The sequence below is a fragment of the Choloepus didactylus genome, chromosome 5 (genome assembly GCF_015220235.1).
Source record: "Choloepus didactylus isolate mChoDid1 chromosome 5, mChoDid1.pri, whole genome shotgun sequence".
Lineage (NCBI taxonomy): Eukaryota > Metazoa > Chordata > Mammalia > Pilosa > Megalonychidae > Choloepus > Choloepus didactylus.
This window is the reverse complement of record NC_051311.1, coordinates 28,273,479-28,288,039: the sequence shown is the minus strand read 5'-3', so window position 1 is coordinate 28,288,039 and position 14,561 is coordinate 28,273,479. Positions and strand designations below refer to the sequence as shown.

Genomic DNA, 14,561 nt, shown 5'->3' with positions numbered 1-14,561 from the left:
TATTCTGAATTTTCAGTTTTGCTTTTCAATCATGTTTATAAATTAAGTTATTATTTTTTAGTAATAACTAAAAAACTAACTTTTTAAAGAAACATAGCATTTTAAAACAAAGCCGATCCTGCCCTCCAATGAACTTTTTTAGCATTTCTTACATGTTCTTCTTTAGGTATGTGTATATAGATTGGCTCTTCATTTAGTTAATAAATTATCTCATGCAGGAACCATGCTGCACAATTTTTTTTTTGTCTCCCATTATATATCATAAAATATTTGCTAGCTGAAAAAGCAAATCTGTAAATAATAGGAACAGAAATGTCCCTTATTCAGAGAATAATATCTAGGTGATAAATAGGTACTCATAGTCATATGACCTTATAGAGGAGGTAGACCCGCAGAGAATAGACTAAGCACCTTAGTTTATAAAATAGATTAAGATATAGTAAGCTCTGTTTGAAACAAACTAACCAAAAACCCAAAGTCATCTGCTGAAGTAAATAAAAAAAATTGTCATGCTTCAGTTAAGCTCACCATCGAAGATTTGACTCCACCAAAATCAACAAAAATTTGGAAAAAAATCATTAAAATCATAACAGAAACTTTCAAAGGGAACTATTCTCTTTTATTCAAAAGAAGGACACAAATTCTTCACATATACAGGATATTTGAAAAATTGCCAATCAGTAGAACAGAAGATAAAGGAATACTGAGTCATTTAAAGAGGCAGTACTAATAAATCAGAGAAGGACAATGCATCGACTATTAAAGGATCCACACAAACTAGAGGGCTTGTACTCTTGTATCTGTCTTCAAGGCGGAAGTGGTGGTAGGAGAACCACACACATAACTAACATCTATAATTATTTGCAGAAACCTGAAAAGTTAAAAATTCTAATGGAAAATTTCATTGTATTCAAGCAGATGTGCCTTATAACTAAATATACATTGATATTGCTAAGTAAAATCAGATTATTTTAAATGTCAGCATTCACAATAAATACGATAAAAAATAGGACACTGATTTTGAAAGTCTCACAATACTGTTACTTCCACTATAACACTTGTTTCTTTAAAGTGAATTGGTTTAAAGTGAATTATTTCTTTAAAGTGACTGGTAAATAGAGAGTGATATCAGTATAATGCAGGAGTATTAGATTGGTTCAAATGAATTTTTTCCCACCATATTAATATTTTACACCAAGTGCAAATGATCAAAAAGCACACTAACACCATCGAAGGCAACGAGGCACAGAGAAGTATTGAACCCACAGTTCTCTTTTAGGCTCCGTTTTAGTTCTCCCTAACCTTTATGCTTTTTGCCTTTGCCTCCATAATGCAGGAACCTCATTTCGTCCCTACAGCCCTATCAATCTTCCTTTACCTTTTCATTACTTTTAGGACAAAGTTCTATATTTACTATAATATTTATTAGAAATTTAACATTCTTTTTAAATTGTGCTTATATTTTTTAAAGATTGTTGTTATTTTCTTAGTTTTCATAGCAGTTTTAGTTTTGTAGTCATCTGTTTCAGTCTTCTTTTCTGTTATTTTTACTGCCTGATTTTGCAGACCACATGTGTATTGTTTTGTACTTAAACACATCTATTGTATTATAGCAGAAACACCTGCATTTTTGTGAGTTTGAATTTTATGTTTGGGTTATACATAGGGACTTAGCTGTATTCTAAAAACATCTCTTTTTTAGTACTCACTTCAGCATAGAGAATACCATACTTAAATATTAATAATATAAATGTAGACTACTTTAAATTAAAAGTTTCTTTATTAACACTCTTTTAAGTAGAGCAAAAAACCCAGAGAATCTATTTTTAATTAAAATTGTTTCTTTATTAAGACTCTTCTAAGCAGAGCAAAAAACCCTGAGAATGGTGTTCCAGTTCTACCTAGCTAGATTGCTAAATACAATTCTATGATATATTTGAAACATGACAACGAAAGATTAACTACATAGTTGGTCCTATCCTGGGAAGTTCTGATTTTTGGAATGTCTAAATCCAAAGATCATTTCAGTTTGGTAATAGATAAAGTCAGTAGCTTAGGGCTTACTTTGGGGAACAGATGCCCCTATGTAATAAAAGAAACAGGCCTCACTGGAAATCTAAAATTCTAATTAGCTTCTGCTAAAAGTAAATTTTAGTAAATACTAAAAAAGGATTCAGTCCTTAGGGGGAACTATTCCTAAATAATACATGAATTTGTTAAAAAAATTGCAAGACATTTTTAATGTTTCAATTATTAAGTTTACATACAAAATGCTGTTTTTACAATCGTAAATGAGTTATAAAGGATTAGGCAAAGAAAAAAAGCTAGATTTTAAAACAAATAATGTTTAATCTTAACTTTAGATATTTTAAACAAATCATATATAATCTTGTTTATGATTAAAGATTAATTTAGGGTTATGTATCCTGAAACACTAGAGAATGGTGACCAATGTTCTAGCTCCAATGCAGTCAAAGCACCAACTTGAGAGGCAGAAGCATGAAAAGGAAAGAGGCTTAGGATATTTATAGACAAAAGACTCTTCTAGAATCTAGCATGAAGATATTTAAGACAATGTGAATAAGACTACAGATGCATTAACTTCACCATAGACTTAATGGATTTAATTTCCAAAACATAATGTTGAATTTACCAAATGACTATATCAAATAATTTTCGATCTCTTCTAGAAAATACCCAGACTTAATGAAATTTAAATATCAATTTTTCAAGTTTCTATAGACCTCAGAAGAACCAAATGAGGTATAGGGAAGGGTAATAAAAACAATTTAGAAACAATTCTATACAAATAATCTAATTACACCATTGAGGCAAGGGAGGCAGGGGCAATATCACAGTATATCAGTACTCTTCTTTGCCAGAAACTGTTAATCTGAAAGGCAAAGAAGACATGGAAATGCATTCCAGGATACAAATGCTCTCCTGTAGCACGATTCCGAGCACACTTCCCCCTATCAACCATTTGATGTAAGTTTCAAGAACCTGGCCCTCTGGACCCATTAATATGATTAACATAACGTTCAATTATACGGCTAAGATGGCTGACCTCCCTCTCCACTCAGCCCAGATCACTTAAAAAGCAGACTACCTTTCCATTTACTCAAGGAACAAATTTTAATTTAGTACCTACTATGTAGCAAACACTATTTTATTGGTCCTCCTTAGCTAATTAGCATAGTATAAACAAACAAACTCTTCTCTACTTCCAAACCAAAGTCATGACTGTTTCCATTTAACTAAGGTATCACTGTAATTATTATTCATATTTAACAGACATGTGAGGTAGTTTAAAGAAAATCTGTGGAAACATAATTTGCTATCATGGACATAGCGTTTTGCTTGGAATAACAACTTCCTCCCATGTGGTCCTGGTGGGGCATTAAATAACAACTCCTGACACACACCCCTTCCCCACTCACAGGAGAACATGACCAGAGCAGAACCAATGAGAGTTCTTCTATAAGATTTGCCATATGGATGTCAAGAGAGATGGTTTCTCTCCCTTTTGAATAAGGAAAATAGGCTCAGGGCTTCCACGGGCCACTTTACATGGAAGAAAGACAGTCTGAGGATAAAGCAAACCACAAAGAGAAGGAGAAGCTCCAGGACCTCTTAGAACCTGTGGATTTAGCCATGTCTGACATCAGAAACATGTTTGAATTTCCTGACTGCTTCAGGTAATATTATTTCTTTTATGGTGTAAGCTAGTTTGTGTTATATATCTGTCACTTAAAATCAAGACACCTGATCAACAAAGTAAGGAAGGGATAGAGAAAGAGGAAGGGAGCAAGGATGGACTTGTTTTGAATATTAATTGCTAAAAAAAGTTCTTTAATAAATGAAGTATACCTGTTTGCATGATTCCAAGACTTAGTTTTAAAAGTTGTATTTGAAACTTATAATCACCAAGGCCAACCATCACGACATCTTTACATACAGTCAGATAAGTCTGTAAAAGAAACAGATGAACTGATGTGATATATTAACAAAGGGCATTAAAAAAAAAAAAAGGAATAAATCCAAGTCCCGCCAAATTTCTAATATTTAATTTACTAGTTGTCTCATAAAGCAGATTTTACAAAGATGATTTATTAAGGAATTTCCATAAGATAAATTAACTCTTATTTTTGTTTCCATAAAAAATCTAGAAACATATTTTATGCAATTCCACAAATATTATTGAATGACTATTACAGTCAATGTATAAAATTATACTGAAAATCTGCAGAGTTTATGCTCTGACAAAGTCTAGATACTTAAATGCCATATTATGTATTTAGGAGCAATACTAATGTCTAGAATTACAAATTGAAAATAGAGAATAAAATCTTGAAACATATAATAAACTTGCTAAGGAGAAAGGTTTCTCCATCTTCTAACCTGGATAATTTGCTGATAAACGACCCTATGAAGCTTCAAATATTCTTCTTCTTGATCTTGAATAAAAGATAAAACTTTGCTTTCTAACCAAAACCCAGTATCTTCCAAAATGGACAGATAAACTTTTCCTTCTGAGCAAAACTGTCCAACAACAAAAAAAGAGAAATTAATAATGAAAATAGCTTTATCAAGTTCCTTTTTATTCTAATATAGAAGCAGAAAATATCATTTACCTTATATTGGAGATGAATACTTAATCGACAATGGAGACCAAAGGCTCGCAGGGCTGTGGCTTGATTGAATGTTTGAAATTTTACACCTGATGAATGCAAAATTGATTCCAGATCTACCTGTAATATTAAAAAATTTAAGGGCCATATTCTGACTGATGAGTCACCAAAACTCTCTATTATGATGAGTATATTCTGAAGCACCTGATATTGTAGTTGCAATACCAAAAAAGCTAACTGGAGTAACTGATGTGAATTTAATAACAGTCAGAGCTTTTTGAAAAATTTAAAATATCTCCCCTACTTCCTTACCCTACATATGGGCTTATAAAAATAACTTTTAAGAGCTACTGCTTAAGAGTGAACCAATGACAGCACTGAAAATCAAATAAGGGAGTCATCCTCTCAATTATTTTAAAAAGTTTTGCCCCTAGGATAAATACTGGATAAAGGTTTGAATGAGTATCCTAGGGCCTGAAAAAAAAAAAAAAGAGTACACTCAGGACATATTAAGAAAAAGAAGCGAAAAAAAAGGCTGCTTCACCAAGACTAGAGCACTCTTCTTCTTCACCAAAGTGAAGTCTGCCTTACTTTGGCAATTGTGAGAATGTCCAGCTTGCCTATCTCATTGTCAATCACATACTCTACAACAAGAGTAGTACTTTAATGTTAGGAAATGTGTAGGAGCGATTTTTTGGCTGTTGCAATGTCTGGGGTTGGGCAGGGGTGTCTACCAGCATTTAATGGATAGAATGTCAATTGTGTCCCTGTTGAGAAAAAAATAGGCCATCAGAAAAGCCTGTCTGTGAATAAGCTTTCACATTTTACCCTACAAACCACGGTCAGCCCTACTTTCAAAGAAGCAGTATACTGGAGAAACAGACCTACACAACTACAGCAGGCACTTTGCTTAGTCATCTCTACCAATTAACTTAGTCCATTTGCAAAATCCCAACTCTAGTGAATCCAAGTCTCTGCCTATTCCATGACTGAATTTGAGTCACTGAAAATGCACAAGGCAGGCCTGAGAAAATGCACAACCATGATAACTAAGCTCCCTTTAAATTCAAGACCACAATCAACAAAAAGAGCCCTTTCCCAAATACATCCCATACCCCTAGTCAATTTCCTTTCCTAGACGATTTCACAATCTCTTTCTTCAAACTTCCAACACATTCCCTGCCCCGACCCCACCCTGGCTTCTAATGCATAGCTCTGGGTCTGCTGCATTGATAGCTTTGCCTCTGGTACAACCAAAAATTGATAACAGCACTAACAATAGGTTGTTCAGAAAGGCTGGCTCCAGGGATAGGTGGAGTGGGGTGGGGAGAGAATGATCAGAGAGAACCAATACAGGTGAAGAGGAAAATGGTGAATTCTATGTGGTAGTTGAAAACACTATGTTTGTAACTGTGCTGGTTTGAATCTGCTATGTACTCCATAAAAGGTCATGTTCTTTTAATCCAATCTTGTGGGGGCAGACCTATTGTGGGTGGGACCTTTTGATTAGGTTGTTTCCATGAAGATGTGACCCACCCAATTCAAGGTGGGGCTTAATCCTTTACTGGAGTCCTTTACGAGAGCTCATGGAGAGAGAGCTGAGAGAAAGGAAAACATGCTGGAAGAAGCAAGAAGGACCACAGGAGAAGCCAAGAGAGAAGCCCAGAGACATTTTGGAGAAAGCCATTTTGAAATCAGAACCTAAGAGAAGAAGAATCAGCAGATGTCGCCATGTGCCTTCCATGTGACAGAGGAATCCCGGATGCCATCCACCTTTCCTCAGAGAAGGTACCTACCTCTTAATGCCTTAATTTGGACATTTTCATGGCTTTAGAACTGTAAATCTGCAACCTAATAAATCCCCATTGTAAAAGCCAAACCATTTCTGGTATATTGCATTCCGGCAGCTTTAGCAAACCGGAACAGTGACTTCACCTGAAACACTCCCCAGAGATTCCTAGAAAAAGGTGCAAAGAACTTTGAAGAGAAGGCTAGTATTTCCATATTAATGGGTAGGATCAGTGCAAGAGAACTGTCTAACAACTAGCTTTACTGAAGAAGGATATGCTCTGAGAAATACGAATTATACTTGTGAGTCCTATTTCCCTAATTAGATTTGACAAAAACCCCAGGATTCCAAACACTAATTAGAAACACCAGAGTAGAAAATTATAACTCTAGTTCCAAGTCTTGCCACTACTGGCTAAGTCAACTGAGTCTAAGTATCCTTGTCTACAAATTGAAAAAGGGAGACTAGATAGTTCTCAATTCCTTCCTAGCTCTAAAAATTTTAATCTTGTTTAGTCACTATAAATATGTAAACATGTAAAATTTAAATCTTACTTAATCATCCCTACTATTATATAGAATTACTCAACTTTCCGTTACCTTTGAAGTTTCAAGTGCTTTCAAAAGATGATTAAGTTTCTTTCGGGGAGCAGATAGCAGGCATTCTCGATTCTTTGGATGGGTCAGCAAATACTCTATGTAAACCAATGCTAATTCAGGTTTTATTGGGCGTGTATCATGAATTTGTACTTTACGTTTAGACGCTAAGTTACTCTGAAAGAAAGGAGGGGGGAGATTGATAATTAAAACATGTTCCTAGAAAAACAAATAATTTCAAACAGTTTTCCTCATTCACTAAATTTTAATAGAAACATCATGCAAATATATCTTACCTTGCTTTGGGACTGTTCCTCTGGCAACCAATCATAAAGGAGCTCCAAAATATGCCCCACTTGTCCCCAGGAACAAAGACAATCTAATAAAGTACAATAATTCTTGTCTATAGCTCCTTCTTCCTGATTTCTTAGTGTGGAAATCACACCACAGCTGAAAATTTCAAATATATAAAATGAGATATAATATTTCAAAAAAAATTTCCCATTTTTCCAATGTAAGGAAAATCAAGAAACTAAAAAAATGAAAGTATATAAACCTTTGTTGTTACATTAACATTTCAACATTCTCCAATGTAGAAATATATATATAGTACATCTATTTCCCATAATTACTATATGGAATAAGTTCCAGTACAAAATACTGAATTTTAAAGCACTTTGGGAATACTAACAACAACAACAATAAAAAAGTCTAAATACAAGTATTAAATTATTTAGGACATAACTAGTCATATAAATTCCCCTTGTCCTTTTTGATTTCTGTGTCACCTCTGTCAAATTCTACAATATTGCTTCCTAAATTTTGGAATAATTTTTATTTAGTTTCAAAACATGCATTTGTTTCATAAATAATGAATAAAAATAAGTAATTTTTGCTGAGATAATCAATAACACTCTAAAGCAATGCTATCCAATGAAACACATAATACAAGACATAAAATCAATCACATATGTAATTTTTAATTTTTTAATAGCCACGTTTAAAAAAGTAAAAGTAAACAGGTAAAATTAATTTCATTCATAAATCTTATTTAACCCAATACACCCAAAATATTATCATTTTAACATGAATCAATATAAAAAATTATTATTTTATAGTCTTTTTATATCAAGTCTTTGAATTCACGTATATTTTATACTCACAGCACATCTCAACTCAGACTAGCCATATTTCAAGAGTTCAGCAGCCACAAGTAGCTAACAGTTACCATATTAGACAACACAGCTCTAGAATATAATAAAACCAGGCTTAAAAAAATAATTCCCCTAGATTTTTTTTTTTTTTTAAATCATCATTTTATTGAGATATATTCACATACCACGCAGTCATACAAAACAAATTGTACTTTCGATTGTTTACAGTACCATTACATAGTTGTACATTCATCACCTAAATCAATCCCTGACACCTTCATTAGCACACACACAAAAATAACAAGAATAATAATTAGAGTGAAAAAGAGCAATTGAAGTAAAAAAGAACACTAGGTACCTTTGTCTGTTTGTTTGCTTCCCCTACTTTTCTACACATCGATCCATAAACTAGACAAAGTGGAGTTTGGTCCTTATGGCATTCCCAATCCCACTGTCACCCCTCATAAGCTACATTTTTATACAACTGTCTTCGAGATTCATGGGTTCTGGGTTGTAGTTTAATAGTTTCAGGTATCCACCACCAGCTACCCCAGTTCTTTAGAACCTAAAAAAGGTTGTCTAAAGTGTGCGTAAGAGTGCCCACCAGAGTGATCTCTCGGCTCGTTTTGGAATCTCTCTGCCACTGAAGCTTATTTCATTTCCTTTCACATCCCCCTTTTGGTCAAGAAGATGTTCTCCATCCCACGATGCCGGGTCTACATTCCTCCCCGGGAGTCATATTCCACGTTGCCAGGGAGATTCACTTCCCTGGGTGTCTGATCCCACGTAGGGGGGAGGGCAGTGATTTCACCTTTCAAGTTGGCTTAGCCAGAGAGAGAGGGCCACATCTGAGCAACAAAGAGGCATTCAGGAGGAGACTCTTAGGCACAAATACAGGGAGGCCTAGCCTCTCCTTTGCAGCAACCGTCTTCCCAAGGGTAAAACTTATGGTAGAGGGCTCAACCCATCAAACCACCAGTCCCCTATGTCCGTGGTCATGCTAGCAACCATGGAGGTGGGGTAGGCGAACACCCCTGCATTCTCCACAGGCTCCTCAAGGGGGCACTACATCGTTTTTTTTTTTTTTTTTTTTCCTTGTTTGTCTTTTTTCTTTTTTTTTTTTTTTTTAACTTTCCCTTCTTTTTTCAAATCAACTGTATGAAAAAAAAAGTTAAAAAGAAAACAAACATACAATAAAAGAACATTTCAAAGAGACCATAGCAAGGGAGTAAGAAAAAGACAACTAACCTAAGATAACTGCTTAACTTCCAACATGTTCCTACTTTACCCCAAGAAAGTTACATACTATAGCAACATTTCAGTGAACTTGTTCCTACTACATCCATCAGAAATTAACAGACCATAGTCATTTCTGGGCATCCCCAGAACGTTAAATAGCTTATCTGTTCTTCTTGGACTATTGTTCCCCCTTCCTTAATTGCTCTCTACTGCTAGTTCCCCTACATTCTACATTATAAACCATTTGTTTTACATTTTTCAAAGTTCACATTAGTGGTAGCATATAATATTTCTCTTTTTGTGCCTGGCTTATTTCGCTCAGCATTATGTCTTCAAGGTTCATCCATGTTGTCATATGTTTCACCAGATCATTCCTTCTTACTGACGCATAGTATTCCATCGTGTGTATATACCACATTTTATTTATCCACTCATCTGTTGATGGACATTTGGGTTGTTTCCATCTCTTGGCAATTGTGAATAATGCTGCTATGAACATTGGCGTGCAGATATCTGTTCGTGTCACTGCTTTCCGATCTTCCGGGTATATACCGAGAAGTGCAATCGCTGGATCGAATGGTAGCTCTATATCTAGTTTTCTAAGGAACTGCCAGACTGACTTCCAGAGTGGCTGAACCATTATACAGTCCCACCAACAGTGAATAAGAGTTCCAATTTCTCCACATCCCCTCCAGCATTTGTAGTTTCCTGTTTGTTTAATGGCAGCCATTCTAACCGGTGTTAGATGGTATCTCATTGTGGTCTTAATTTGCATCTCTCTAATAGCTAGTGAAGCTGAACATTTTTTCATGTGTTTCTTGGCCATTTGTATTTCCTCTTCAGAGAACTGTCTTTTCATATCTTTTGCCCATTTTATAATTGGGCTGTCTGTACTATTGTCATTGAGTTGTAGGATTTCTTTGTATATGCAAGATATCAGTCTTTTGTCAGATACATGGTTTCCAAAAATTTTTTCCCATTGAGTTGGCTGCCTCTTTACCTTTTTGAGAAATTCCTTTGAGGTGCAGAAACTTCTAAGCTTGAGGAGTTCCCATTTATCTATTTTCTCTTTTGTTGCTTGTGCTTTGGGTGTAAAGTCTAGGAAGTGGCCTCCTAATACAAGGTCTTGAAGATGTTTTCCTACATTATCTTCTAGGAGTTTAATGGTACTTTCTTTTATATTGAGATCTTTGGTCCATTTTGAGTTAATTTTTGTGTAGGGGGTGAGGTAGGGGTCCTCTTTCATTCTTTTGGATATGGATATCCAACTCTCCCAGACCCATTTGTTGAAAAGACCATTATGGCTCAGTTCGGTGACTTTGGGGGCCTTATCAAAGATCAGTCGGCCATAGATCTGAGGGTCTATCTCTGAATTCTCAATTCGATTCCATTGATCTATATGTCTATCTTTGTGCCAGTACCATGCTGTTTTGGCAACTGTGGCTTTATAATAAGCTTCAAAGTCAGGGAGTGTAAGTCCTCCCACTTCGTTTTTCTTTTTTAAAGTGTCTTTAGCAATTCGAGGCATCTTCCCTTTCCAAATAAATTTGATAACTAGCTTTTCCAAGTCTGCAAAGTAGGTTGTTGGAATTTTGATTGGGATTGCATTGAATCTGTAGATGAGTTTGGGTAGAATTGACATCTTAATGACATTTAGCCTTCCTATCCATGAACATGGAATATTTTTCCATCTTTTAAGGTCCCCTTCTATTTCTTTTAGTAGAGTTATGTAGTTTTCTTTGTATAGGTCTTTTACATCTTTGGTTAAGTTTATTCCTAGGTACTTGATTTTTTTAGTTGCTATTGAAAATGGTATCTTTTTCTTGAGTGTCTCTTCAGTTTGTTCATTTCTAGCATATAGAAACATTACTGACTTATGTGCATTAATCTTGTATCCCGCTACTTTGCTAAATTTGTTTATTAGCTCTAGTAGGTGTATCGTTGATTTCTCAGGGTTTTCTAGATATAAGATCATATCATCTGCAAACAATGACAGTTTTACTTCTTCTTTTCCAATTTGGATGCCTTTTATTTCTTTGTCTTGCCGGATTGCCCTGGCTAGCACTTCCAGCACAATGTTGAATAACAGTGGTGACAGCGGGCATCCTTGTCTTGTTCCTGATCTTAGAGGGAAGGCTTTCAGTCTCTCACCATTGAGTACTATGCTGGCTGTGGGTTTTTCATATATGCTCTTTATCATGTTGAGGAAGTTTCCTTCAATTCCTACCTTTTGAAGTGATTTTATCAAAAAGGGATGTTGGATTTTGTCAAATGCTTTTTCAGCATCTATTGAGATGATCAATTGATTTTTCCCTTTTGACTTGTTAATGTGTTGTAATACATTGATTGATTTTCTTATGTTGAACCATCCTTGCATGCCTGGAATGAACCCCACTTGGTCATGGTGTATGATTTTTTTAATGTGTCTTTGGATTCGATTTGCAAGTATTTTGTTGAGGATTTTTGCATCTATATTCATTAGGGAGATTGGCCGGTAGTTTTCCTTTTTTGTAGCATCTTTGCCTGGTTTTGGTATTAGATTGATGTTAGCTTCATAAAATGAGTTAGGTAGTGTTCCATTTTTTTCAATGTTTTGAAAGAGTTTGAGTAAGATTGGTGTCAGTTCTTTCTGGAAAGTTTGGTAGAATTCCCCTGTGAAGCCATCTGGCCCTGGGCATTTATTTGTGGGAAGATTTTTGATGACTGATTGGATCTCTTTGCTTGTGATGGGTTGGTTGAGGTCTTCTATTTCTTCTCTGGTCAGTCTAGGTTGTTCATATGTTTCCAGGAAATTGTCCATTTCTTCTACATTATCCAGTTTGTTGCCATACAGTTGTTCATAATATCCTCTTATAATTTTTTTAATTTCTTCAGGATCTGCAGTTATGTCACCTTTTTCATTCATTATTTTGTTTATATGGGTCTTCTCTCTTTTGATTTTGTCAGTCTAGCTAGGGGCTTGTCAATCTTGTTGATCTTCTCAAAGAACCAACTTTTGGTGATATTTATCCTTTCTATTGTTTTTTTGTTCTCTATGTCATTTATTTCTGCTTTAATCCTTGTTATTTCTTTTCTTGTACTTGGTTTAGGATTGGTTTGCTGTTCATTTTCTAGCTTCTTCAGTTGATCCATTAGTTCTTTGATTTTGGCTCTTTCTTCCTTTTTAATATATGCGTTTAGTGCTATAAATTTCCCCCTTAGCACTGCTTTTGCTGCATCCCATAGGTTTTGGTATGTTGTGTTCTCATTTTCATTCGTCTCTATATATTTAGCAATTTCTCTTGCTATTTCTTCTTTAACCCACTGATTGTTTAGGAGTGTGTTGTTTAACCTCCAGGTATTTGTGAATTTTCTAAGTCTCTGATGGTTATTGACTTCTAATTGTATTCCATTGTGGTCAGAGAATGTGCTTTGAATAATTTCAATCTTTTTAAATTTATTGAGGCTTGTTTTATGTCCCAGCATATGATCTATTCTGGAGAAAGTTCCGTGAGCACTAGAAAAGTATGTGTATCCTGTTGATTTGGGATGTAATGTCCTGTAGATGTCTGTTAAATCTAATTCATTTATCAGATTGTTTAGGTTTTCGATTTCCTTATTGGTCTTTTGTCTGGTTGATCTATCTATAGGAGAGAGTGATGTGTTGAAGTCTCCCACAATTATTGTGGAAACATCAATTGCTTCCTTTAGTTTTGCCAATGTTTCTCTCATGTATTTTGTGGCACCTTGATTGGGTGCATAGACATTTACGATTGTTATTTCTTCTTGCTGAATTGCCCCTTTTATTAGTATGTAGTGGCCTTCTTTGTCTCTCAAAACATCCCTGCATTTGAAGTCTATTTTATCTGAGATTAATATTGCTACACCTGCTTTCTTTTGGCTGTAGCTTGCATGAAATATTTTTTTCCATCCTTTCACTTTCAGTTTCTTTGTGTCCCTGTGTCTAAGATGAGTCTCTTGTATGCAACATATTGATGGTTCATTTTTTTTGATCCATTCTGCGAATCTATATCTTTTAATTGGGGAGTTTAATCCATTTACATTCAACGTTAAAACCGTGAAGGCATTTCTTGAATCGGCCATCTTATCCTTTGGATTATGTTTGCCATATTTTTCCCTCTCTCTATTAATATCCTTTATTGTACCCATACCGAATCTCTTTAGTACTGAACCTTTCTGCAAGTCTCTCTGTCCTGTCTTTGTTTCTCTGTCTGTAGGGCTCCCTTTAGTATCTCCAGTAGGGCAGGTCTCTTGTTAGCAAATTCTCTCAGCATTTCTTTGTCTGTGAAAAATTTAAGCTCTCCCTCAAATTTGAAGGAGAGCTTTGCTGGATAAAGTATTCTTGGCTGGAAATTCCTCTCACTCAGAATTTTAAATATATCGTGCCACTGCCTTCTCGCCTCCATGGTGGCTGCTGAGTAGTCACTACTTAGTCTTATGCTGTTTCCTTTGTATGTGGTGAATTGCTTTTCTCTTGCTGCTTTCAGAACTTGCTCCTTCTCTTCTATGTTTGACAGTGTGATCAGTATATGTCTCGGAGTGGGTTTTTTTGGATTTATTCTATTTGGAGTTCGCTGAGCATTTATGATTTGTGTATTTATGTTGTTTAGAAGATTTGGGAAGTTTTCCCCAACAATTTCTTTGAATACTCTTCCTAGACCTTTACCCTTTTCTTCCCCTTCTGGGACACCAATGAGTCTTATATTCGGACGTTTCATATTATCTATCATATCCCTGAGGTCCATTTCGAGTTTTTCAATTTTTTTCCCCATTCTTTCTTTTATGTTTTCATTTTCCATTCTGTCATCTTCCAGGTCACTGATTCGTTGTTCAACTTCCTCTAGTCTTGTACTATGAGTGTCCAGAATCTTTTTAATTTGGTCAACAGTTTCTTTAATTTCCATAAGATCATCCATTTTTTTATTTAGTCTTGCAATGTCTTCTTTATGCTCTTCTAGGGTCTTCTTGATTTCCTTCATATCCCGTACTAGGGTCTCATTGTTCATCTTTAGTTCTTTGAGTAGCTGCTCTAGGTGTGTCTCTTCTGGTCTTTTGATTTGGGTGCTTGGGCTTGGGTTATCCATATCGTCTGGTTTTTTCATATGCTTTATAATTTTCTGTTGTTTTTGGCCTCGTGGCATTTGCTGACCTT

General features: G+C 35.2%; 1 protein-coding gene across 6 annotated transcripts in view; it reads right to left on the bottom strand.

Moving 5' to 3' along the window:
• The window catches only part of NCAPG2 (non-SMC condensin II complex subunit G2), a 107,000-nt gene that overhangs the window by 28,307 nt on the left and 64,132 nt on the right, over positions 1-14,561 (bottom strand). For all 6 annotated transcript variants that reach the window (XM_037835710.1, XM_037835709.1, XM_037835712.1 and 3 more), the window contains 5 exons: positions 7,313-7,466; positions 7,020-7,193; positions 4,635-4,751; positions 4,402-4,542; positions 3,871-3,970 (listed from right to left, as the gene is read on the bottom strand). In XM_037835710.1, coding sequence (XP_037691638.1) covers positions 3,871-3,970; positions 4,402-4,542; positions 4,635-4,751; positions 7,020-7,193; positions 7,313-7,466 — 686 coding nt within the window. The remainder of the gene's footprint in view (positions 1-3,870; positions 3,971-4,401; positions 4,543-4,634; positions 4,752-7,019; positions 7,194-7,312; positions 7,467-14,561) is intronic.